Below are 24,202 nucleotides of genomic sequence, written 5' to 3'. Positions count from 1 at the left end.
CACCGACTTTTATTATTGTCTCTCCTTATTTGTACAATACCAGTAACATGTTCATCCATACTGTTTTATGCTGTGAGCTGAAGTCCAGCATTTACTGTGGATATTTTTGTATAAAAAATGAAATATGTATCTAATTCTAATCAAAACCTCGTGAACAAAATTTCTTATTGATATTATAGCTTGTCTATACTGTACTGTAATTTAAAAATGGTCATACAAAAACTTGCAAATCATGTACCTGGTCATGTTTTCCTAAATATGATGCCTCCAATCACTTAGCAGTAAATAGGTACCTTAGAGTTAGACAACTGTTTTGGGTTGTATCCTGGGGTAGGTCAGCCTTTGCCCTGATGGAACCTTGATATAAGTTTAAGAGATGACACCAACCAGAAGACTGAACTAATAATATACTATAAAAGCAAGAAGATTGCCAAATTGCTCATGATGAACTCTCTTGAAACCAAACAAACCCCCCTTGAAAAAAATGCAAATGTTGTTTATGCCTTCACATGCCCACTTGGGGATTGTCAGCCCCAACGAATTAAATATATAGGCAAGACAACAATGTCCCTTTCAAGATACTTAACAATGCACAAGCAGTAAGGACCTATTAAAGAACATAAAATTTTTATACATAACCAGACCCTTACCAGAGATATGTTCACAAACTAAAAAATAATTGAGAGATACAGCAACAACAGAAGATTGGACACTGGTGAGGCATTATATATAAGGCAAACCAAGAAACATATCAATATCCAACTGTAAATTACCAAATTACCCAGACCAAATTATTAATACCAAATTACACACTGCCAACTTCCAGAACATGACGTATAAATATACAACATACTGCACCAGCCGTCGAGCAAACAGGAGTGTGACAAGATACAATGGACCTATAAGTGAGGTGCTTCACTTTCACCTCATCCTCGGGCACTTATGCAGCAAGACACTTTGTAATCATTTCTACTCTGACTTCGACAAAGGCCAAATAAAACTGTAAAAATGAATTTTGGAGAGTTAATTTTTCAACTTCCTTCTCAAATGGTAAAAAATATAAAGAAAAATAGAGCCGATTTGCTCTGGAAAATAGAGCCGATACAGAACGAAGCTATGAGAATTATTCTTGGGTGTCAAAGAAATGCAATGATTGAAATAATGAGAATGAAATCAAATTTACAGTGTGCAAAGGTTGAGTCCTTGACATTATTAACATTAGAGTATCTATTTGCTTCATGAGAGGAGGAGGAGGGGATAAGCTCTTTCACAGCATTCAGAATTGCTTGAGGGACATATACGCTTCCAGGAAACTGAGAGAGACATGCTACACGAGGGGATTGGCTAATGGTCTCAGGGAATATGATGTACTTTAATGAAATATGATGAAACAAAGTGTAAATCTATATATGTTAAAGTCTCACACTCACCCATCATGTTCTAGACTGCCCGATGGTTAATGTATATAGAAATTCTGTGATAAGGATTATTCCTGAACAAATAACCTGGATGTGTCACAATGGAACGATTGATGATATTCTGGAGAGAGAGAGAAGAATTTTGCACCAAGATTGTAACCTTTTATTGAATTGTCGCATATCTATTGCAACCTATGTCTACGTTCCTAGTCATTAAAGAATGTGTGTACATCTGGTATCATACTGCATGTGTAAAGGAAGAAATGTATATGTTTATCAACCAGACTGATTGGTAATATGTTAAACTGTTTGTGTTATGTGTATATATGAACATGTACTGAATGGAACTGAGAATAGCTTGAGCTATCTCATCCCTTTGTGAATTCATCTCAATAAACTTATTTCAATTTCAATGACCCTGGATGAACTGGTGAGTGCTGGTCACAAAGCCTCAACCGAGAGCCAAGGTGTCCGTGGCATAAAGACATCGAACAAGGGAGGAAGAAGGCACCAGGGAACTGAACCCAGAAAAACCTGAAGAGGAAGCTGGCGACACAGCAGCCACCACAAGGCCACCCAAAGTCCACACACAGCGATCAGGAGAGAGGTACAAGGGGCTGCCCCGAAAACATCAAAACAACCTCTGAAGCCAAACCCTGCCCAAAGGAAAAACTAGAAGGGTAAAGTTTAGGTTCCCACACAACTGCTCGAGCAACTGCTGAGTCACCTGGCTCCCCCTTAACACCAGGAGACGGCGGTGCTGCAGGTGGAGCAAGGCCACAGGAGGCACAGGAAAATAATGCCAACCAAGAGTCCAAAACTAGGCAAAACCAGGCTGCAAATCTGGGAGGGAACCAACTGAGACTTCCGCCAGTTCACCAGGAATCCTAACCCTGCTGAGCTGGCAAAGAACCTAGATCCATTGCTAGCAGACATGCAGGAGCCCAAACCAGCCAGTACTGCAACACCAGGTAGGCCAACACCTGAACACCTAACAACCGAAGATTGGCCACCACAACGTGAGTTAACCACCATGCTGCGCAGCCTTAAAATATGACATTCCCGTGATGCACTGAAAATAAATTCTTTGCAAAAAATTATTTTCTATTCTTATATTGTTAAATTGCAGTCTCTGATCATGGGAAACTAAAATAAAATATTGTATGTGACATACTTTATCTGTGATGGAGCCAAGAATTTGAGCAAATTATGGGTGCTGAGCGATGAAGAGCTCGGGGTCACTTGACCCCGCCACCCCGTGGGGCGGCAATTGCTACAAATATAATTTTTCACAATTATATTGATGTTTCTCATTCATTTCTTCTCTGTTTCTTTGCCATAATATTATTCAAAAGTGTGTGTAATTTGTGGTATTTATATAGTTCAATGGGGCCTGACAGCTGAGTGGACAGCGCTTCAGGATTCGTAGTCCTGAGGTTCCGGGTTCGATCCCCGGTGGAGGAGGAAACAAATGAGCATTAGTTTCTTTCACCCTGAAGCCCCTGTTACCTAGCAGTAAATAGGTACCTGGGAGTTAGACAGCTGCTACGGGCTGTTTCCTGGGGGGGGGGTGTAACAAAAAGGAGACCTGGTCGAGGATCAGGCCTTGGGGACGCTAAGCCCATAAAACATCTGAAGATAACCTCTCAAGATTGATAACCAATGTGTGGAACATCACTATGCTCAAAATAATGGGGCTCATATATGTGACATGTATATTATATTTTACGATCAAACAGTGTTTTTGCTGTTTTAGACTATATACACACACATTGTATATACGAATCTACATGTGTTCACATAACAAACCACTAAGTTGGTATTGTGAGTCCAAACAACAAGAGTGGCTGACACAGACCAGCCAAAAGACGCCACTTCCCTCCGTCCTTCACCAGCACCTCACTCGGCACTATTTCTCCTCCCAACATACTCCTTTTGCTGTTATTACACTATATATACACACATACTAAAGTTATATATAAGTACATATCTACATTTGTGTTCACCATAACGAACCACTAAGCTGGTATGGTCAGTCCAAACAATAACAGGTTGCCACATAGTCAGCAGACGATGCTACCTCCCTCCCTCACCAAGATTACTCCTCCCACCATACTACGCAGTTCTAATTATCACCACAATCTTGCTATTATCAGAATCCTGATCATTTTTATCACAGTCAGGGGCCTTCTGTAATACTGTACTATCATTGCTAAATAATAACAGTTAAATATATATTTTGACATTTTTTGGCGATGCTGTGGTCACCAGCTAAACAGCAGTGCTGTTAGCTCATGCTGCGTGCACCAGCAGCATGAGCTCACTTAGTACTAAGGCCCTCACACCCGGGAATGTTACCCACGATTTAAACAAAAAATGGTGTCTGTTTACATGCATCCTGAGACTGCAGGATGTGAGCCTCGTGTACCCGTAGAAGTTTTGAATCGTTCCCTATACCTAAAACCGGCACAATGTGCTCTGCGCACCCTCGACATAACTCCACAAGGCAGTCTGCACACTGCAGTGGTTAAATGCACGAGGTGCCAGATTCAGCCCAAAGGGGAGAACCCAAAAGCTGGTTGCCTGACGCCCCACGACAAAACCTAACCAATCCCTGAATCTCGGATGGATAGGAACGTGACAATGTGTACTGGAGGTCCAGAGATATCACCCAAGCAGCTGGCTTGAGAAGGGGAAGGACCTGCCACACTGTGGTCATCCAAAAGCACAAGATGAACTGGTTCAACCCAGACAAGTCGAGAATGAACCAGAGATCCAAAGAATCCCGTTTTGGGACTGGAAACAGGTGGAAACCCACTAAAGTGTGTAGACAGTCATTTTGACCACGCCTGAAGCTACCCACTCCAAAATGACCCAATGACAGCAAGAGGAGAAGGAGGCCTGCCCCGAACCCACATAAGGAGGCGGGACTGACCATCATCATCACAGGCTGCAAGAAGCAACCCAAAATCCCACAAAGTGCGAGACCAAGAAGTGGCAAACCAAGCTAGCCTCTCCCCACCTACCTCCTCGTTAAAGGGGCAACCTGCGAAAGGCCTGGAGTGAACCTTGAAAGCCAGCCTTTCGAGCAGAGCGATCACAGCACCGCCAAGACAAAGAGGACAAGGCCTAAGGACGTACATCCGACCCGGTAACTTGTACGATGGAGGACCTACCTTGACCAACAGCAGGCAATGTCCTGAGTCAACCAAACTGTTGGGGAAGGTGAGAATGACCACCGAGAAACAAAAAGTCTGCCCCAGGCTGTCAAGCAGTGACTGCAACCGACAAAAACTGAGAAACCACGCCCTCAGGAAACAAAAGCTAAGCAAAGGGAGAAGTAGAAGTGAGAGACAGGCCCCACACCGAGTCTAAAGACTGGACCAGCATGGCTTGCCGATGCACAAGACGCGAGGTGAAAAACAAAGAAACCACCTCCCGGTGGATCAAAGCATACAGCTTGAGGGCTAACAACGTATAGCAGCAGAGACCAAAACCCCCACAAAGATAAGCCTCACCGAGCATCCCCACGTCCTCTGAGAGCCAATCAAAATGAAGTTCTCGGAGGCTCGAGAAATATACGACAGAAGTCAGGTGAGAGAGCGCATGAAGGTCGTCTGCATCCAATGCAACCAGACAGCTTGGTAATATGAGCATGCAGCTGCAACTGACCCACATCATGGGAAAGGGCTGGAGCAAAGGGGCATGCATTGAGGAACTCAAACATACCCACCAGAAACACCTGCAACACAGTAGACACCGCGAGTCAAAGTGATCAAGGGGCGACCAGCACTGTCTACATCAGTATAAGAATTGGTGGTGGAGCAGTTGGCTGACTCAGCCTGCCTCCCTCCTCTCCCCAAACAAGAGAAAAAGGTGGAACAAACTAGTTCACGCTAGTTTCATGAAATTTTAATCTGTTTACATTGTTGGGGTGATTTTTTTTTTTTTAGTTTTGAAACTGAGGTGTTATTTCTAACCATGCAGTAGTCTGCTTTGTTTCGATAACTTTCTGGGTGCCTGTCCTTGGTGGTAGCTACACGAATAACTTTGCATAAAAGGTTTTCATAGTGCCACCACTCCCTGCACATCTCCGATGGCGCCATGTTCTGGCTCATGGTTCCCAGTAGGTCAATAAGAACTTCACAACTGAGTACCAAGGTAATATGCCAGTGTATCAGGGTAGTATTTTCAGGAAGCCACATGGGGTTATGCCAGAAAAGCCTAATTTTTTGTTAAAAAAAAAAAAAAAAAAAAGAGAGATAAGCAGAATCTGTCCACCTAATCTAGACAAGTTCTTCTCTTGGGTGCCTAGTCACACCTGCAACCATTTGCATCACTTTTATATTTACAGGTACTTCATTTAAAAATATAATATGTAGACAAATATAATATATAGAAATATATCCCATTTCCAATTTGGTCATAAATTCTGTTGAAATGGAAATGTTATCTGGAATATTGGACAAAATCACACTGACATTCGCCGATTTCTATACATACTGGAAGCAAAATGACACTTGTAGGGATATCTTCCAGTTCTTATCAATTGAATAATGTTGTAAGAAGTGATGGATTCTATAAAGATGCATAGAAAAAAATTACATTAAGCAACAAATTTTATTCATTTTACATAGCTTTATCACAATCTATTTCAAAGTCATTCCTCAGCAAAACAGAAGCCAGTCATTGGCCAATAAATATACTTTATCAAGAGAAAGTAATATAAACATTTTTGTAAAAAAATCAATTATCTTTGGAAGATAATAAGTTGGTAACAACAGCAGCAGACTCAAAGGTTGAGCTATCTGCATGTAGAAGAAAATTTTCAGAATATACCAGCTGAATAGACAGCATCAACCTTAACTGTTTTTGTTAAACTTGGTCTGAGCCCCATGCCGTTTATGTTCATTCTTGTGCATCATCTTGTGACGATACTGTTGACTTTGTGCTTTCCCGTGATTCGTGTCTTCTTGATCTGGAAATTATGAGCACAATTTAAACATCTTGACATCTAATATATATTTATCAAACAAGATTTCATTCTTTATGCGAGTTGCATTACAATATGATGTACATTCTATACAAGACTCCATTTCTGGACATCTAGCACTGGGCCATAATAATATTAATTTAATTAAATGAAATGATCTTTACCAGTGGGGTCTTCAATAGCTCTCTGACTTACTCACTGGTTTAGGCATGTTTTAGGGAGGTGCACCAGGTCTCTGAAATACATCCTTGCCTACTAGGAGCCAGGTCCAAAATATGGCACTCTCTATAAGGTGATGGGAGCTTGGGGCATAAACCCAAAGCTAAAAAATATGCCACACCAGATGGCATATGCACCACAAACAATTTGGTACTCCCTAGTAACAAGGCAAATGATAGATGACATTGTTTAAACACCGTAACCTTGATGCACCCAAGACCAGAAACAGCAGGGCATCGAGCCAGGATAATGCCAGGCATGCAGCACAGGAAGGTCTAGCATGCAACCCAGGCATAGCCAGGCATGCAACCCAGGATCATTCTAGTGTGTAGCCTGGGAATGTTTGAGTGCACAGCACTGGCAACATTCAAGCACACAACTATGTGACCATTTGAGTGCACAGACACAAGAAAGTCAGGGTACATAACATGGGGACATCCAGACTAACAGTCCAAGAACAACAAGAGCACTCAGCCCAGGACCAACTGGGCATACAGCCTGGTATTAACAAGGATGAAACCTGGGTGAAGCGAGACAAATATGTGCTGCCCTAAACTCCAATGCAATCACAAAGCCCATGAGTGCCTGAGTAATGAAAGAGCCAAACCCAAGCAAGAGGCAAGGTCCCAGTGCCAAAGCAGGAGTCGAAGTAAGGCCACCCACTCTGCTACCAAAGAAAATACGACAGCGGACTTTCAAAACGGGGGATGAATTCGGGATACCCACATGTAACTAGAAATTACCAATATACTACCCAGAACAAATAACAATAATGCTTATCACCCAGAAGACATGGTAGAGTCCCAGACGGGAATCATCAGACTCAACTGTCTGATGATTCAGCTTTTGGTTTGAATGCAACAACCCCTTGAGGACTCTAGCAAAACTACAAACCCTCCAAAAACAGCCTTAAAAAGATATCATAGACTGAAGGGGCAACTTAGGAAAGGAAAAAACACCAACACCGTATTGAGAGACTAAGACAGCTCCGAGCTGATCAGAGATGAAGGAAGTCACGAGACAATTGGCAAAACAGTGCCGAGGTAACATCGACGCTTAACGCCAACAAAAGCAGGTCTACCAGGGCTAAACAATAAGAGGCAACAGTACTAGGTATAAGATGCCGATTGACAAACAACCAACACAAGAAGAACAAAACCACTGAAACAAAGAGGAAACACAATGAAGAGAGACAAAGAGGTGAAAGAGAGTGCCAAGAAATTTATTAATGTCACAGAAAAAAAAAGACACAAATGGGATAACAACAACTCAGCCATCTATTAACCATACAAATGTTGATAGACTTGCATTAAAAAGTTCAGATGCATAGATCAGCGGAGAAAGTTGTACCAGATAGGTACGCTTCTAAGTCAATCTGCAGAAAAAGGCCGAGCCATGAAAAAATGCCTAAGTTCGGACAACAGACCAGAAGTGACACAAACCAAGGCTAAGCCAGCCACCGTGGAGCCAGAAGAATCACCCTGCTCATTACAAAGTCCATCTTGGACAACAGCTGGAAAGAGAGAAACCACCACTTCAATCAGTCCACCCAAAAGATATTTTCTGTAAAAGCTTTGCAATCAGGGAACGGAGCTATTTAAGGAATTCATGAAACCAGCAGGCAACCAGAAACAACAAAGACATTGCCCAGGACAAATAATGATGCCTATCTGCCAGAAGATGTGGCAGGTTCAAAGATATCTCAAAGAGGTCAACTCGAGGCAGCCAAATATTTCAGAGCCAACAGAAGGATATGTCATCCAAAGTTCATTCAATGGAAATGGAATAGAAAAAACCCACATCCCATTCATGAGAACATTGGACACAACACATGAAACACGTGATGAACCAAACCTGAAGAATTTAGTAGCTGAGGTGCAGAGTTCAGCCCCAAAGAGGGAAGAACCGAAGTGACCTCTGGTGATTCAGACAATGAATAACTGGAGAGCATTGAGAAAGGAGTTGGAGAACAGACTTCAGAGGAAGACAAATCCTTTGCAGGACTTGTCACACCACAGCAAACTCTTACAGCAAACCTGATGGAGAGAACCTATCAAACAACCCATGGGAGGCCAAACAATCCCAGGGCCAAGGTAGACGTGAACACATCGAGCAACGGAAGAAAAGCACCATGGAACTAAGTTAGCTACCACCATGGAACTACCAGTTCTACTACCAGAACTACTAGTTCTAACTACCACCTACCATGGTGGTAGTTAGAACTACCACCATGGAACGGGTAGTTAGCTCCGGGAGCCATTGGGGCTCCCCCAGAAAACCAGCGTTGAATGTAATGAAATGCCATTTTCTGGGTGAGCCCCGGAGGCTCCCTGGAGCTTATTGGGCTAATGTACTTTATATTAGACCGGGACATTAGCTATGGAGTTCAGACCTACCAGGGACCAGCGCCAGAACCTGGCCTCTTCAGAGAGGTTTCAGGGAGCAATGGCCCTGCAAAACCCTCTTATGGTTGGGGGTTTTCCTAATCTGCCATCGACTGGGGTTAGGCACCGAGAAAGGTAGGCATAACAATACAAACCCCACATGGTAAGAAACTAAAACAAAAAAAACGAACAGAGGTAGAAACCCTACAATCCCAAGGAAACGAGTAAACAAACATACATCACACTTTACTGCCGTGCCGCTCGTCTCTGCAGCCCTCCCTGAGAGCGGGAGGGGGCCCCCCCGGACCTCACCGCGCCGGCTGCCTAGCACAAGTTCGGAAGCTAAGCTTCAACCAATGCGAAAAAACCAGCGTTGAATGTAATGAAAGCCATATTCTGGGTGAGTCCCGGAGGCTCCCTGGAGCTTACCAGGCTGATATGCGTATGTCAGACTTTGGCATCAGTCATGTGTACGGAGTTCGTATGGGCCTACTGGGGACCACGAGCCAGAACCTGGCCCCCTCAGAGAGGCAAGGGGAGCAATGGCCTATAGAAACCCCCGTGTGATTGGAAGCATTCTATGTCTGCCATCGACCGGGTTAGGCACCCAGAAAGGTAGCCATCCCAAAACAAACCCCTATTCTGGTGAAAATTTAAACCAAAAGCCGAACGAGTGGATAGAACTCTCCAAACAAAAACGAGCAAACTAGTATGACGTCATTCGTCGTCGCACCGCTGTCTGCGCAGCCCCCCCTCCCCGGGAGGGGGAAGGGGGAGCCCCAGACCCACTACGCCGGCGATCCACACCCCAGTTCTGAGGCTGGATGTCAAAAACTCGCGAACAACACGCCGACCAGAAGGAGGGAGGGATGCCAGGGAGCCTCCAGGACTCACCCAGGAAATAGTGTTTCATTACATTCAACGCTGGTTTTCTGGGGGAGCCCCAATGGCTCCCAGAGCTAACTACCCACAGAGGAAAGAATAGGGACTTACCCAGGAGGTGGTTGCTGCTCACTCCTCAACCCGAAGTCGAGACAACTGGCTGCATCCGCCGACCCAAAGCAACACAGGCCCGACCGGGCCCAGGAATGTTTACAAGGTAACGAGCAGCCAGGACCCTGTTCGACCGCCAAAATCCCTGCGCCCGAATGTCAGCCCAGGACATATTGCCAAAGACTGCGGCAAGAGTCACAAACTTACGGACGTCATGGGCACGGGGATAGATCGCAGACTGGCTAGCCTTAATAATCCTGCAGACGACTTGGAAGACCCGCACCCTCGAACAGGGAAGAAGGGAAACCGGATCAACCCACAGCGCATCCACGGACACAGAAGCCGTGGCGCGCAAATAATGGCAAAGAGCCGCAACCGGACACAAAACATGATGCACCCCCGGCCAAACCAACCAAGCATCAACAACCCAAGGGCCCCTCCGGACCGCAGCAGTCTCATTCTTCATCAGAAAAGAAGGAGAAGGCTGCAGACGAACAAAACTATCACCCCGACCGAAGGAGCAGAAACCTCTGCGCCGGAGGAGAGCATGAAGCTCACCCACCCGACCCCCAGAGGCCAATGCCAACAGGAAAAAGAGCCTTCGAAAAACAATCCAGAACCGAGGGGGGCCACAGCAAAACGAGAAGATAGAAAAGAGAGCACTCTGTCCAAAGACCAGGATGGCTCAGGTGGCGCACGAGCAGGCCGGAGGTGAAACAACCCCCGAGACAGCTTGCGAAACGGCGCAGACGTGACATCAATGCCGAAAGCAAGCTGAAGCGGCTTCGCCAGCGCCGCATGATACGAGGCGACAGTGTTAGGCATAAGATGGCGGTCCTGGAACAACCAAGAGAGAAAGGACAACACAACCTTAACCGAAAGGGAAGTATAACGACAAGACATAAGAAGAACCGGAAGGACCGCCAGGAAACCTCATACTGCCGCCGAGACGAAGCCCGCAGGTGGGACAATAAGGAAGCCACCTGATCACCATAGAGATGATGATAAACTCGAGTCAAAAATACCATACGCGAAGACTCGAGGAGAAGATCGAACCAGCCACGTGACGTACTGGGCCGATTCGTTGGAAGAGGTGGAGCTGCGGAAAATCCTCCGGGTTTGGACACCGAGCAAGCAGCGCCTGAAACCATGGCTGGGCCGGCCACCAAGAGGCCAAGAAGACAACTCTCCCCTGGTAAGTCTGTAACACGGGTACGGGTTTCTCTCTTTACTTCCTTCTTTCTACTCCCTCTACCCGTATTCTTACTTTTATTTCTAAACCAAGGGACTCCAAAACTTTTACCAAAGCCAACTCCACGCCACGTGGTCCTAAGACGATTGACCGACTTAGGATTCTACACCCAGTATGACGTGACCTAAGCTCTGAACAAAACCCTAGAGTCACCTCTGCTGCCACCACCAGACCAGTAATACAAGAGCAATGATCGAGGTCTGGATCGATCACGCTAATTAATCAACCTAGGGGCTTGATCCCCACTATAAACGATGACCTTGAGTGTGGAATAAATTACACGGTAATGATAATTCCGATTCGATGTTAGAATCGGCGCCCAATGCAACTCTGCCTCGTGTGGACCACGTGACCAGGACAAGTATACACAGAAAACACATGGAAACAATAAAATGCAAATTAATAACAAATTTAATTTATTAAACGAAAACTAAAACAAAATCTAAATATGTTCACTCCCTATCAATTTAACACTCCCTACTTGACCTGAGTGGCAAATGAGACTATTTCTATACTTAACAATAGCAACTATACCTTGGGCGACCACAGTTCTAGGTGTTGGGCCTGTTCTTGGGGAGAGGTAAGATGTTTGACCTCTCCTAGCTGCTTCCGTGACCACACTGATTTTTTCCTTGTCTGGACTACCCCAGACAGAGTATTGTATCCTTCCGCCTAGTCCGTCAAAGTCCTACCCAGTTACTAGCAAGGTTTAAGTTATAACAATTAACCTCTGTTGTACTTAATTGATCCAGACTGGTTGAATTATTTTACTGAATTAAATTACAAACATCTAACGGCAGAGCTGTTCCCGATCACAAAAATGGTTATTAAAACTTTGAGAAATATTAGACATGTCAACCCTGCTGACCTATGACCGCCGGTCACTCCGCCTTAAAAGTTAGATCCGATTCGTGACGTCACTGATGGTGACTTAAACTCAATAATTAGAATACTCTTGATATTGTATCCAGTACTATTATACAATACAATTTTAATGCAAAATGAATAAAGGCTAATTTTCTCTAATTTACTGAATACTATAGGATGATTCATTATACGCAGCTATGAACAACGCGTCGGTTATTTCCACCGCGAATCCCCCTGGGGGTCAGGTCACCATGCGGCTCAGCTTCCCATTCTCTTTTGTCGATAAACCACTCTGGATAATTCTTACAACAGCCTAGTTTGTTACAACCCCCCCGCACAAGCACTTAGTAAACCTTGTTAATTTGTTAAAATTCACGAGGTTTAGTATCCAAACCCACAATTCAACTCATGCCACAAACAAAAGCTAACCTAACTAATAGAATTTGACAAATAATAGTCCAACATCATAATGAACATGTTCATATTTCATAAATTTCTCAGCTGTCAACTGACAGCAATCCTCTAATATCAGGAAACATACATCCTATCCTTACTGACATAGCTAAATAACATGTCCCTACTCTACCATCCAAAACTAGCTATTAAACTCTCTTGGCTCTTCACTAGCCAAGTCCATGTGTCCTCTAGAGCCGGCCACACCGTGCTCAAACATAAACATTAAAGTAATATCATCAGACTGAACTTTCAGTCATCCGGGAGCGTACTACGGAACTATCAAGTTCACATCCGTGTACTACCCACTCCCCATCAATGTCAACCTTGACATGCTAAGGAACACACCTAACGTTTATTACATGTATCTAAAAATATAAAAAAAAATTCCTATACTATATCACAGGTTTCAGCTGACTGTACAGCCAAGTGTTCTCACTCACTAGAAGTGTCAATGTTTATATTGGTCCGCCTCTCCTGTGTTCAAACATTCTGAAAAAAATAGCACAACATAATTTTCCATAACCGTTTGTTCTGGGCTGAGACAATTACACAGGGGCTTCGATTTTGATTACTGACCAATTTATAGAGTAAAATTCATATATTATACCAGAATTATTATTTTAAATCTGTTTTTCAACATTTAAAAAATATTGTAATTCTACCTCTGTTTTTCAACATTTAAACAAAAGTGTCCAGATGTTCTTTACACAGATGTTCAGAGCCAACTTTGTTGTTTTGTATCAATTGTTCATATTGAGTAATCGAAAAAAAAATCGATGCTGCTGGATGCTGAATGTAGTCGCTGACGATGACGGTGTCGATCTTGCTTCTCCCCATGTGTAGACATCAATACCTGGTCCTCTTGTACTCCCATCCAGTACTCCTGAATGACGACAGAGTGTAGTAGAGCGGAGTGCCAAGTGACAGCTGTAGAATACTGTTACTTCGGCCATTAATCTTGCTCTCGACAGTCCACACGCCTTCATATCAATCACAGTTCACACGGTAGTCTTGATGTTAAACTTGACGGCGCAGATGACCACAGCAGAGCAGGACTGGATGTACCAACGGTGTCTCTTAGCAGGAGTGGTGTCAGAAGGTCGTAGAGGCGGGTTGCTTGTTTGCAGAACAGGTGAATCTCGTCTTCCATCATTGCTCACGTCATCTCAGGCGTTTCTTGATGTCACCAGGTTACTAGGCCGTAAACACCAACTGTGTATACCCTCGTACCGCCGACTTTAGGCCAAAGGAGACAATTTTGCGACCTTCTATTGGCGAGTCCCGGTACTCTGTAGGGAAACCGTGCCTTCCACCTGTGACCGCCTTACTTCTGCTTTCTTGTTACTTCAGATGACGTAATCGTTAATCTTCCGGCGAAACTCTTGAGTACTGCTACGCGCTTTCCATTTCTTGACCTCTCCTCCAACACTGCTGGAATGGCTGCAGTCTTGATGACGCAGCAGGTGGGTATTGGTGATCTCGAGACAGCTACCCCAGCGCTGTATGGCACCTCCGGTGACTGCTATAATGTGGACAGCTTGCTGGCCCTGACAACCTCGTTAGTGACGTGAGGCGTCGGCCGGGTGACTCTTGGACAGTCACTCATCCCCAAAGTAACTGATGTATGGGTTACTGGGTCTGGTGGGGGGAGGGCTTTGACCAGGACAAGTATACACATAAAACACATGGAAACAATAAAATGCAAATTAATAACACATTTAATTTATTAAGAGAAAACTAAAACAAAATCTAAATGTGTTCACTCCCTATCACTTTAACACTCCCTACTTGACCTGAATGGCAAATGAGAAGACTATCCCTATAATTTACAATAGCAACTATACCTTGGGCGACCAGCTCTGGGTGTTGTGCTGGTCTTGGGAAGAGGTCAACATCTTACCTCTTCCCAAGACCAGCACAACACCCAGAGCTGGTCGCCCAAGGTATAGTTGCTATTGTAAATTATAGGGATAGTCTTCTCATTTGCCATTCAGGTCAAGTAGGGAGTGTTAAAGTGATAGGGAGTGAACACATTTAGATTTTGTTTTAGTTTTCTCTTAATAAATTAAATGTGTTATTAATTTGCATTTTATTGTTTCCATGTGTTTTATGTGTATACTTGTCCTGGTCACGTGGTCCACACGAGGCAGAGTTGCATTGGGCGCCGATTCTAACATCGAATCGGAATTATCATTACCGTGTAATTCATTCCACACTCAAGGTCATCGTTTATAGTGGGGATCAAGCCCCTAGGTTGATTAATTAGCGTGATCGATCCAGACCTCGATCATTGCTCTTGTATTACTGGTCTGGTGGTGGCAGCAGAGGTGACTCTAGGGTTTTGTTCAGAGCTTAGGTCACGTCATACTGGGTGTAGAATCCTAAGTCGGTCAATCGTCTTAGGACCACGTGGCGTGGAGTTGGCTTTGTTAAAAGTTTTGGAGTCCCTTGGTTTAGAAATAAAAGTAAGAATACGGGTAGAGGGCAAAGAAAGAAGGAAGTAAAGAGAGAGGGACCCAAACCCGTGTTACAAGTCTCTAAACGAGTCAGGACCTGGAGCAACAGCTGAACCGGGGGAAAGAGGTACTGGAACCCCCACCTCAACCAGTCCTGCCGAAAGGCGTTGATCCCGACGGCCTCGCAGTCGGGAAAGGGCACCACATACAGGGAAAGGCGCCACGACCACGCTTACGCGAAGAGGTCCACCTCGGGGCGGCCGAACGTCTGGCAGAGCCAACGGAAGGCGGCGGTGTCGACCGTCCATTCCGTGGAGAGGGGAACGAAACAAGACAGGCCGTTGGCCAAGACGTTGGACACACCCTGCACGTGAACTGCCAGGAAAGCCAAACCCCAAGAACTCAGCAGACGAATCACCCGAAGTGACCAGCGCCAAAGAGCCAAGGACCGCATCGAACCCCCCCAGTTCAGACAATGAACCACCAGGAAGCAGTCCTAATGGAGCCGGATCGCCGACCCTCGAGCGACGCGAATCCTCCGAAGAGTAAACCACACCGCTGCGAACTCCCGCACAGTGCTGTGTGCTCGACGGAAGGACGGACCCCACCAACCCTGGCCGGCCTGGTGAGCACTGGTCACAAAGCCCCAGCCGAAAGACGACGCGTTCATGAACACGTCGAGTGAGGGCTCGGGTAGGCGCCACGACACTGAACCCCGAAAAACCAGAAGAGGAAGCCGGTGACTCAGCAACCGACGCAAAGCCACTAGGGGTCCGAACCCAGCAATCTCAAGAGAGGCGGAAGGGACGTCCCCGAAGGAACCAGAACAGCCGACGAAGCCAAACCCGACCCGGCGGGTAGACCAGCATTGCGAAGTTCAGGCTCCCGCACAGACCCTCGAGCAACCGCAGAAGAGACTCCGGAGGAAGAGACTCCGGAGGAAGAGACAAGGAAGCGGTCCAAGAGTCCCACACAAGGCCCAGCCAGGTCTGAACCTGGGAGGGAACCAGATGGAACTTCCTCCAGTTCACCAAGAACCCGAACCCGGCGAGCTGAGAAAGAACCAGATCCCTGGCTAGCAGACAAGCGGACTGACTGGGAGCCCAAACCAGCCAGTCGTCAAGGTAGGCCAACACCCGAACACCTAACAGACACAGACGGGCCACCACGATCCGCGTGAGGCGCGTGAAAACGCAAGGTGCCAGGTTCAAACTGAACGGAAGACAACGAAAGTGGTAAGCATGAGGCCCCACAACAAAACCAAGCCAGTCCCTGAACCCCGGATGAATCGGGACGTGCCAATAAGCGAACCCCGGAGGTCCAGGGACACCATCCAAGCCCCTGACTCCAACAGGAGTCGAACCTGGGACAGTGTGGTCATCCGAAAGGAGGGGCAATGACCCCAGGGGTTCAGATGGGACAAGTCCAGAATGAACCGCAGGTCCGCGCAGTCCCGTTTCGGGACTGGAAACAGACGGGAAACCCATCTGAGGGACGTCGTCGTTTCAACCACGCCCAAGCGAACCCACTCCAAGATGACCTGACAGAGCGCAGGGGAAGAAGCCTGCCCTGCCAGCCCCGAACCCCCCCTGCAGGGAGAGGAGCCACCCAACGCCACTGGAGGCCGTGCAAAACGACCCAAAACGCCCACAAATCGCGGGACCAGGTGTGAGCAAACAGCACAAGCCTCCCCCCATTGCCCCGTCAATGGGGCGAACCGCAAAAGGGCGCCCCTTACGAGACCCAGAACCTCACACAGAGCGAACACCGCGCCGACCAGACGAAGGTGGGTCCGAAGAAGGCGCCGAACCCGAACCTGACACCAGTGGCCTACCACAACGAGAGGAACCCCGAGCAGTTGGCACAACCCTTCTGGGTAGGCCCACCACGGGACCCCCGGAGAACGAGCAAGTCTGACATAGGACGGCAAGAAGCCAAAGCAGCCTGAATAAACTGCGTAACGGCTGAAGCCTCAAACAAGAGAGGGCAAAAAGGGGATGAAAGCCTAAGAGCCAAAGCCCAAGCAGATTCCACAGAGGAGGCAAGCACCGCCTGCCGAGAGGCATAAACACGCTAGCCGGGAGGCATAAAACAGAGCCACCGCATCCCGCAAGATCAGTGCGAAAAGCTTCAGCATGACAGCTGACGAGTGAGCCACCGAGGCCAAGACGCCAGAGCCCGGAACAGCCCCAAGCGCCTCCACATCCTCCGTGAGCCAGTCAGAAGACAGCTCCAGGAGGGAAAAGAAACACAAGGCTGCAACCAAAAGGCCCCGAGCGCGCAAGTCCTCCGCCACCTGCGCCGCTGAAAGGAACGGAACCTGCACATGGAGCTGAACGACACCAACATCCCGGGGAAGGGCAGGAGCAAACAAGCACTCATTGAGGTGCTCAAGGTCGCCCCCCAGGAAAACCTGAAGTACCGTCGAAGCCTCCCACCACTCAAGTGTGCGGGAACGGCAGGAGTGCCAAGCCTGCGAACCAAAGATAGGACAGTCCGCCAGCCAGGACGACTCCGGAACCTCGTAACGGAGCCAGAAAGGGAACGAAGTCCCAAACCTGAAGCCGAGGGATCCATTGCCGAGGAGGCATAATCCGGGTCACGCAGGAGGTTCGCTGCAAAGGCCGCCTGCACCGCAGTAGGTTGGATGCGATAAGCCGAAAACCTCCAGAAAGATGGAACCTAAGCACCCGAGGGAACACGGAACCGAACCAGGGGAGGGGCAGACACCAAATCTAACTCGTACGCAGAGGGGGGGGAAAAGAAAACCCCACTCCTTGTAACAGTAAGCCCCGCTCAGAGGGTACAAAAACCCAGGCGGGGTCCAGTGGGGCCCAAGGACCCCATGTCAGCCCCTCCCCAGCCCCAGAGTCCTCTCCAGCAGGACCTGGGGCCGAGTCCTCCTGCCCAGCACTGATCCCACTAGACAAGGCCGGCGCAGCCGTAGAAGCCGAATAGAAAGAGGCCCACTGATCAGACCCAGAGGCTTTGGCCGGGGGAGGAGACTCGAATGCCTCTGTCGCCACACCGGAAGGGGCATCCCCCGAGGCTGCCCGAGTCTCAAGACCAACTAACTCCTGCCCCGACTCCGAAACCCTCAGACATTTCGAGGCTGGAAGCAGGGGAGGGGGACCAGAACGCACAACAGGAGAGGAAGGACCAGGGTCGAAGCGACCCCCACCCCCAAGTCCAGGTCCCTTATAAGCAAAATGGGGCAGCGGCGGGGCATCCGGGTGAACAACCAACCTAGCGCGTTGCAACAAACAAAACCTAGAATGCAACGCTTGTGCAGCCTGTACCTGAAGATCATCATCCATTGACTGGGTAAACTGAGTCACCAGCAAGCAACAGTGCTCACAGGACTCCCTTTCAGGGAGGGAAGAGCTGTGAGGACGAGCGGCGCAGCAGTGGAGTTTGCTTGTTTGCTTGTTTCCTTGGGATTGAAGGGAGTTTTGCCTCTCTGTTCAGGTTTCATTGTTAGTTTCGTACCATGTGAGGTTTATTTTGCCTATCTTTCTGGGTGCCTAATCCCAGTCGATGGCAGATAAGGAAAACCCCCAACCACAGGGGGGTTTTCCAGGGCCATTGCTCTCTGAAACCTCTCTCGCGGGCGCCAGGTACTGGCTCGTGGTCCTTGGTAGGTCAAACTCCATAACTAATGCCCGGTCTAATAATATCACACATTAGCCTCATATCTCCAGGGAGCCATAGGGGATCCCCTCAGAAAACTCCCTTAAAAAGTGAGCACACACTCCCAGCACATGTAAACAAACAAACCACAGTGCCAGCCCTGGGGACCAGGCAGGGAAGCGACCCACAAAAAAGAAAATGACCAACAAAAGAAATGGAAACGCAACTGGCGCAAGAGAGCCGAAATCATGCCAGCAAATGTAGGGAAATTAAAGCACACGAGAGGTGGGGAAAAAAAAAAGAAGTCCAGAATGCACAAAGTCCAATCAGCGCCAAACAGCCCCAGAACTGCTAGTGGGCTCCCCTCACAACCCTGGGAACCCGCAACAGAGGCCCCTGGGCAGAGCCATCCTCCATGCCCCCTCCACTGACAAAAACTACCCCTACCCTAGAGACAAACACAAGCAACAAAGACCCCAGTTGACTCCAAGGGCAGCCAAGTACCGAGTGACACAGCGGGGGTAGATCTCGAGGTGACTTGTGAAAGGTAGACCCAAGCCCCAATGGTAGTAAGTACTTACAGGGCACCTAGGGAAGGTGGCCCTAGGCGCATGCAGCCCGAGTACCGAAGAATATTACACCAGGCTCCCACACCACCAGTAGAGACAGTCCACGCCACAAGGCACAGAATCCGAGACAAATCGCTGGAGCCAGAGGTAAAAGACCACACCAGTAGCACATCAGCCTGAGAACTGCAGGGTGGATTGCTGGCGTGGGGGTCCAGGGTCCTTCCCTTCCCTTCCCCCTCCCGGGAAGAGGTAAGGTTGTGAAGCGACGTGATGACGTCAGTGCTCGTTTGCTAATTTTTGTTGGGGGAGTTCTGTCCACTCATTCGGCTTTTGGTATCAATAGTTTCACCAGAATAGGGGTTTGTTTTGGGGCGCCTACCTTTCTGGGTGCCAGATCCGGTTGCTGGCAGACATAGAATGCTCCCAATCACATGGGTTTCTACATGCCATTGCTCCTCGTACCTCTCTTGAATGGGCCAAGTTCTGGCTCATGGTCCCTGGGAGGCAAGAACTCTGTGCACATTGACTGATGCCAGAATGTTATACATATCCATTCAGCCTGGATAGCTACAGGGAGCCAACAGGGCTCCCCCCAGAAAAAAGCTCATCATCTAATGATAAGACTAAACTGCATACAAAGAATAACAAATAAATAAACAAACATTCTAAGAAACAAGAATGCTCATTTGCTTTCAACTTACATTTGCCTCCACGATATCCTCTATTGTCATCATCACCACCACCACCACCCTGACCCTGGCGCCAACCTTTTCCACTGTTCCTATTAGAAGCTTGGGAGAACTTCTGCCTTGTGCCAGGCCTCTCTCCATCAGTGCCATTTGTCAAATTATCCTCTCTTCTGAACGGCTCACCTCTTCCTCGGTTTCTGAGAAAAGAATATGTAAATTGTTAAAATTCAATTACAAATCTAGCATAAAATGTAATGAAATGCCTATCTCTGGTAGGCCACTCAGTAGCTTTCCGATGCAACAATGTGGACCAAGTGTGGAAGACACGCAGACGACGACTCATGAGCACATACCGGGGGCTACAACAACAATTTAGCCCACTTGAAGAGGTGATGGACAGCCTGGGGATCAGATCATACAACAGAACCCGGCAAAATATCCACCAGAAAGTGAAAACGCTCCATAACACCCCTTAGAAAAACAATACCAACAATCATTATGTTGGCAAAATCACCATCTAAATAGATTTGCCAGCCAATAGATGACAGCCCATGTAACATGGGGTTTTGGTCAGCCAGCAAGCACATTTACAACCTGTTAAAACCTTTCCTAACTCTATGAGGAAGTAGTATAATGAACAAAAAAGCTATTGAGTGATACACCAGGAGGCACTGTAGAACATTCAATGCTATATTTCTGGCAAAGCCTCCTCACCTCTCAATAGCTCCCTATGATATCTTACAACAGAGCCTCAAAAGAGGTGGTCATCAAATGTGAAATGGTAGCATACTGAATAGAAAACCAAACACAGAATGACGGCCAGGACTTCCGGTAAGATTGGGGTCGAAGAAGGCTGAAGGTAGAGAGGCACTCAGTGCCAGGCCAGCTTCCCAGGAGCAACACAAATGTAGTATGGCCAAGGGATATTCACCAAACAACAAGATGTCAACATCTGGTTCCACTGCAAGAAACTCTTGGTTCAAATATTTGCCTTAGACAAGTCTGACGACGAGGCGTGTAAACTTAGAGGCATCACAAGAATGGCCATGAACCCGAGGCTTAAGACAACAAAACAACGTGTGTGTGACAAACCTCCGTCTGGACAAACCGAGAGTCAATTACGAAAGGACCCTGCTGAAAATCAGGCATCTCATTCTTAGTCAAAAAGAAAGGAGCAGGTTAAATTTTCAAATGTGTGTCCATCAGGGAAGATAAACCATTTCTGACCCCACTGTGCGAGTCAATGAGGGATGATTTAAAAAAGTACTGTACCACATAAGGTATAAAATCCTGCATGTACATGGTTACCTTACCTTGCACCTTGCAATGATTTCGGGGCTCAGCATCCCCGAGGCCCAGTCCTCGACCACGCCTCCTCAGCAAATGCAAATGGGGTTCACATTTAATTCCTCAGGCCTTCAGTAAAGAAATACCATATTGAAAAAACTCATGAGCACCTCTCCTGAGTGTGAGGGCCTCCATATTGAGAAAGCAACCATGAGGTGTGCATGCAGCAGCTGCTCTCAGCACTGCAGTGCAGCTTGTGCCCACAGTATAACTTAATAATTATGAAACACTGTAAACATCTCTGAAATGGTGTCAGAGATCATCTTAAACATGGACTGCTGAAGTGTGCAGGTCAGCTGGGTAGGAATGCCACCTACTCATAACAGCTACCAACAAGGTAAAATCCTAGAGCAACAGGCACAAGATCTTGAAAAGATCCTACCAGATATAGGTTATGTCTGATGTCAACCTGCAGGGAAACAGAGATTTTGGTTCATCAAATTTATTGACAGGGTTAGTATAGGCGGAGGATCCGTTCGTGAGACTGATACGGCAAAGTTTGCATTACGAGGGGAAAAAGAATTTCCTGAAAGCACCTTGTGCTTAACATTTAATTTATTAAACATAAAACAAAAATGTATATACACATGGAAATGGTGATAACTGTCTTGACTATGAGGTTCCATAGGCAAATCTATGCACAGTATTGTCTCTTACCGACAAACCCAGGTGACAATGCAACCTAACTTAATACTATTAATATGAACACCTTGAGCAATAACGGTTGACTAAACACCCCTTCTGGATGCAAGGGAACAATTTGGAGCTCAAATGATGTTCGGAAAACTATTTGCAGGAGCATAAAACTGACACGTGTTGCAAATACATTTACAAATACTTTGGGAGTCAAGAACTGGCACTCCATAGGATGTCTTTCTCTGAATGGTTACACAAAACAGAGTCAGGTTCTGTCAGGCAGTCAACAGTGAACACTAAGTTCACTGGGCTGCACTTAGCACCACGAAATGTTAATAATGTGCACAGAAATAATGAAAAAAACAGCGTTGAATGTAATGAAATGCCATTTACTGAGTGATTCCTGGAGTCTCCCCGGACCTATCCAGGCTGATATGGATATCTTAACTATTTTGCATCAGTTGATGTGGGTGGAGTTCTAGGCTTACCGGGGACCACGAACCAGAATCTTGGCCCCTCACAGAGGCACGAGGAGCAATGCCCCATAGAAATCCACGTATGATTTTGGGCATTCTATATCTGCCATTGACCGCCACAGGCACCCCAGAAAGGTAAGCGCCACAAAATAAACCCCTATTCTGGTTAAAATAATGAAAATCGCCAAACGAGTGGACAGAACTCCCAAAAGAAAAATGAGCAAACAAGTCACAAGAGCTGTGCCGCATGTCTGTGCAGTTACACCTTCCCTGGGAGCGAAAGGGGGAGCCCAGACCCTCGCGTCGGCGATCCACACTTCAGTTCTGAGGCTGGATATCAAAAATGCAAAAAAAAAAAAAAAAAAATGCAAAAAAAAAAACGCCGGCGTAGGAAGGGAGGGTTGCCGGCGAGCCTCCGGGACTCACCCAGAAAATGGTGTTTCATTACATTCAATATTGGTTTTCTGGGGGAAGCCCCTATGGCTCCCCGGAGCTATTTCACCAAAGATGAAACAGAGGGACGCATCCAGGAGGCGGTCGGGGTTCACACCACAACACAAACTCGGGACAACAGGCTGCAACAGCTGACCCAAGGCGACACAGGCCAGACTAAGCCCATGAACTTACACGAGGGAGCGTGCAGCCAGGACCCAGCGCAACCGCCAAAACAACCCTGTGCCCTAATGTCAGTCAAAGACATGCCACGAAAGATGGCAGCAAGCTCAGCAAACTTATGAACGTCAAGGGCACGAGGAGAGACTGCAGGCTGACCATTGGGCCCACTCTCTTCCTGCTATTTCGGCCGCCCCGGCTTTTTCTTGCGAGGTCGGGGGTTTGGAGGACGACTCGCCCCCGGGGCCTGACATGGTGGTTCCCGGGGTTGGGGAGGGGCTGACTTGGGGGCCTAATGTTCCTCCGGAGCTACGGCTGGAGGAACAGACTTGAACATCTCCAACACAACCCCGGAAGGGGCAACCCCTGAAACTGCCCGATTCTCAAACCACGAAACCCTGCCCCGACCCCAAAGCGTGGGTGGGGGGACCGAATGAACCACAGCAGGGGGAAGAACGAGGGGGCGAGGACTGAACCAAGGCCGACGCGGTCAACACCCCCATGTCCGGGTCCTGAGTAGCAAAACGGGGCAGCCTTGGGGCATCCGGGGAAGAAACCAAACTAGTGCGTTGCAACAACCTATCCGACAACGTGGGAGCCGCTTGCACCCGAAGAATGTCATCAACAGATTGTGTGATTGGAGCCACAAACAAGCAATAAAGCTCACAGGATTCAGGGTCTAATATGTCACCGACTCAACAGGCAGCAAGACTGAGGCAAAAACCATGACTGTCGTGCTGAGACAAGGGGACAAAGCAACCCTCAAACTCACACAACGTGAGAGGGGACACAGGGGTCTCACCCAGTGGACCCAAGTGCCCCCGAGGGATTTCCCAGGGCCCCTAAACTGGTTCTGCTAAGGGTTATCCCAGGCAGGGGACTGCTAACCGGCGCCCCAAACTACCAAGCAAACTGCTAAAAACTGAACTCACAGGATGTGTTCACTCACAAGGGGTGAAGCAGGGGGTGCCACCACACAAATGACCCTAAGATAAGGGGGAGGGAGAACACAAGGCAGACCCCCCCCCCCCCCCACCAGGCAAAAATAAAAGAAAAAACCTCGCAAGAGAACAAAGCCGGCCGCTGTTAAAGGTGAAAACTAGCTACACAGTACCCTGGGCCCCACTAGTGCAATAACTATCACTTACCCCAAGGCAAACAAGGGCAGACCCCCTCACCCCCACACACACACACACTCGGGGCGG

General features: G+C 47.4%; 1 protein-coding gene across 1 annotated transcript in view; it reads right to left on the bottom strand.

Annotated features, from left to right (window-relative positions):
- Positions 1-6,024: 6,024 nt before the first annotated feature.
- The window catches only part of LOC123768904 (activating signal cointegrator 1 complex subunit 2), a 120,076-nt gene continuing 101,898 nt past the window's right edge, over positions 6,025-24,202 (bottom strand). Inside the window, 2 exon segments of the mRNA XM_045759692.2 lie at positions 6,025-6,396; positions 19,939-20,123. Of these exon segments, the coding sequence (XP_045615648.2) occupies positions 6,281-6,396; positions 19,939-20,123 (301 nt within the window). The 3' untranslated portion in view covers positions 6,025-6,280.

This window comes from Procambarus clarkii, chromosome 64, assembly GCF_040958095.1.
Source record: "Procambarus clarkii isolate CNS0578487 chromosome 64, FALCON_Pclarkii_2.0, whole genome shotgun sequence".
NCBI lineage: Eukaryota > Metazoa > Arthropoda > Malacostraca > Decapoda > Cambaridae > Procambarus > Procambarus clarkii.
Note: the sequence above shows the minus strand (reverse complement) of the source record. Positions and strands in the feature narration are given on the sequence as shown.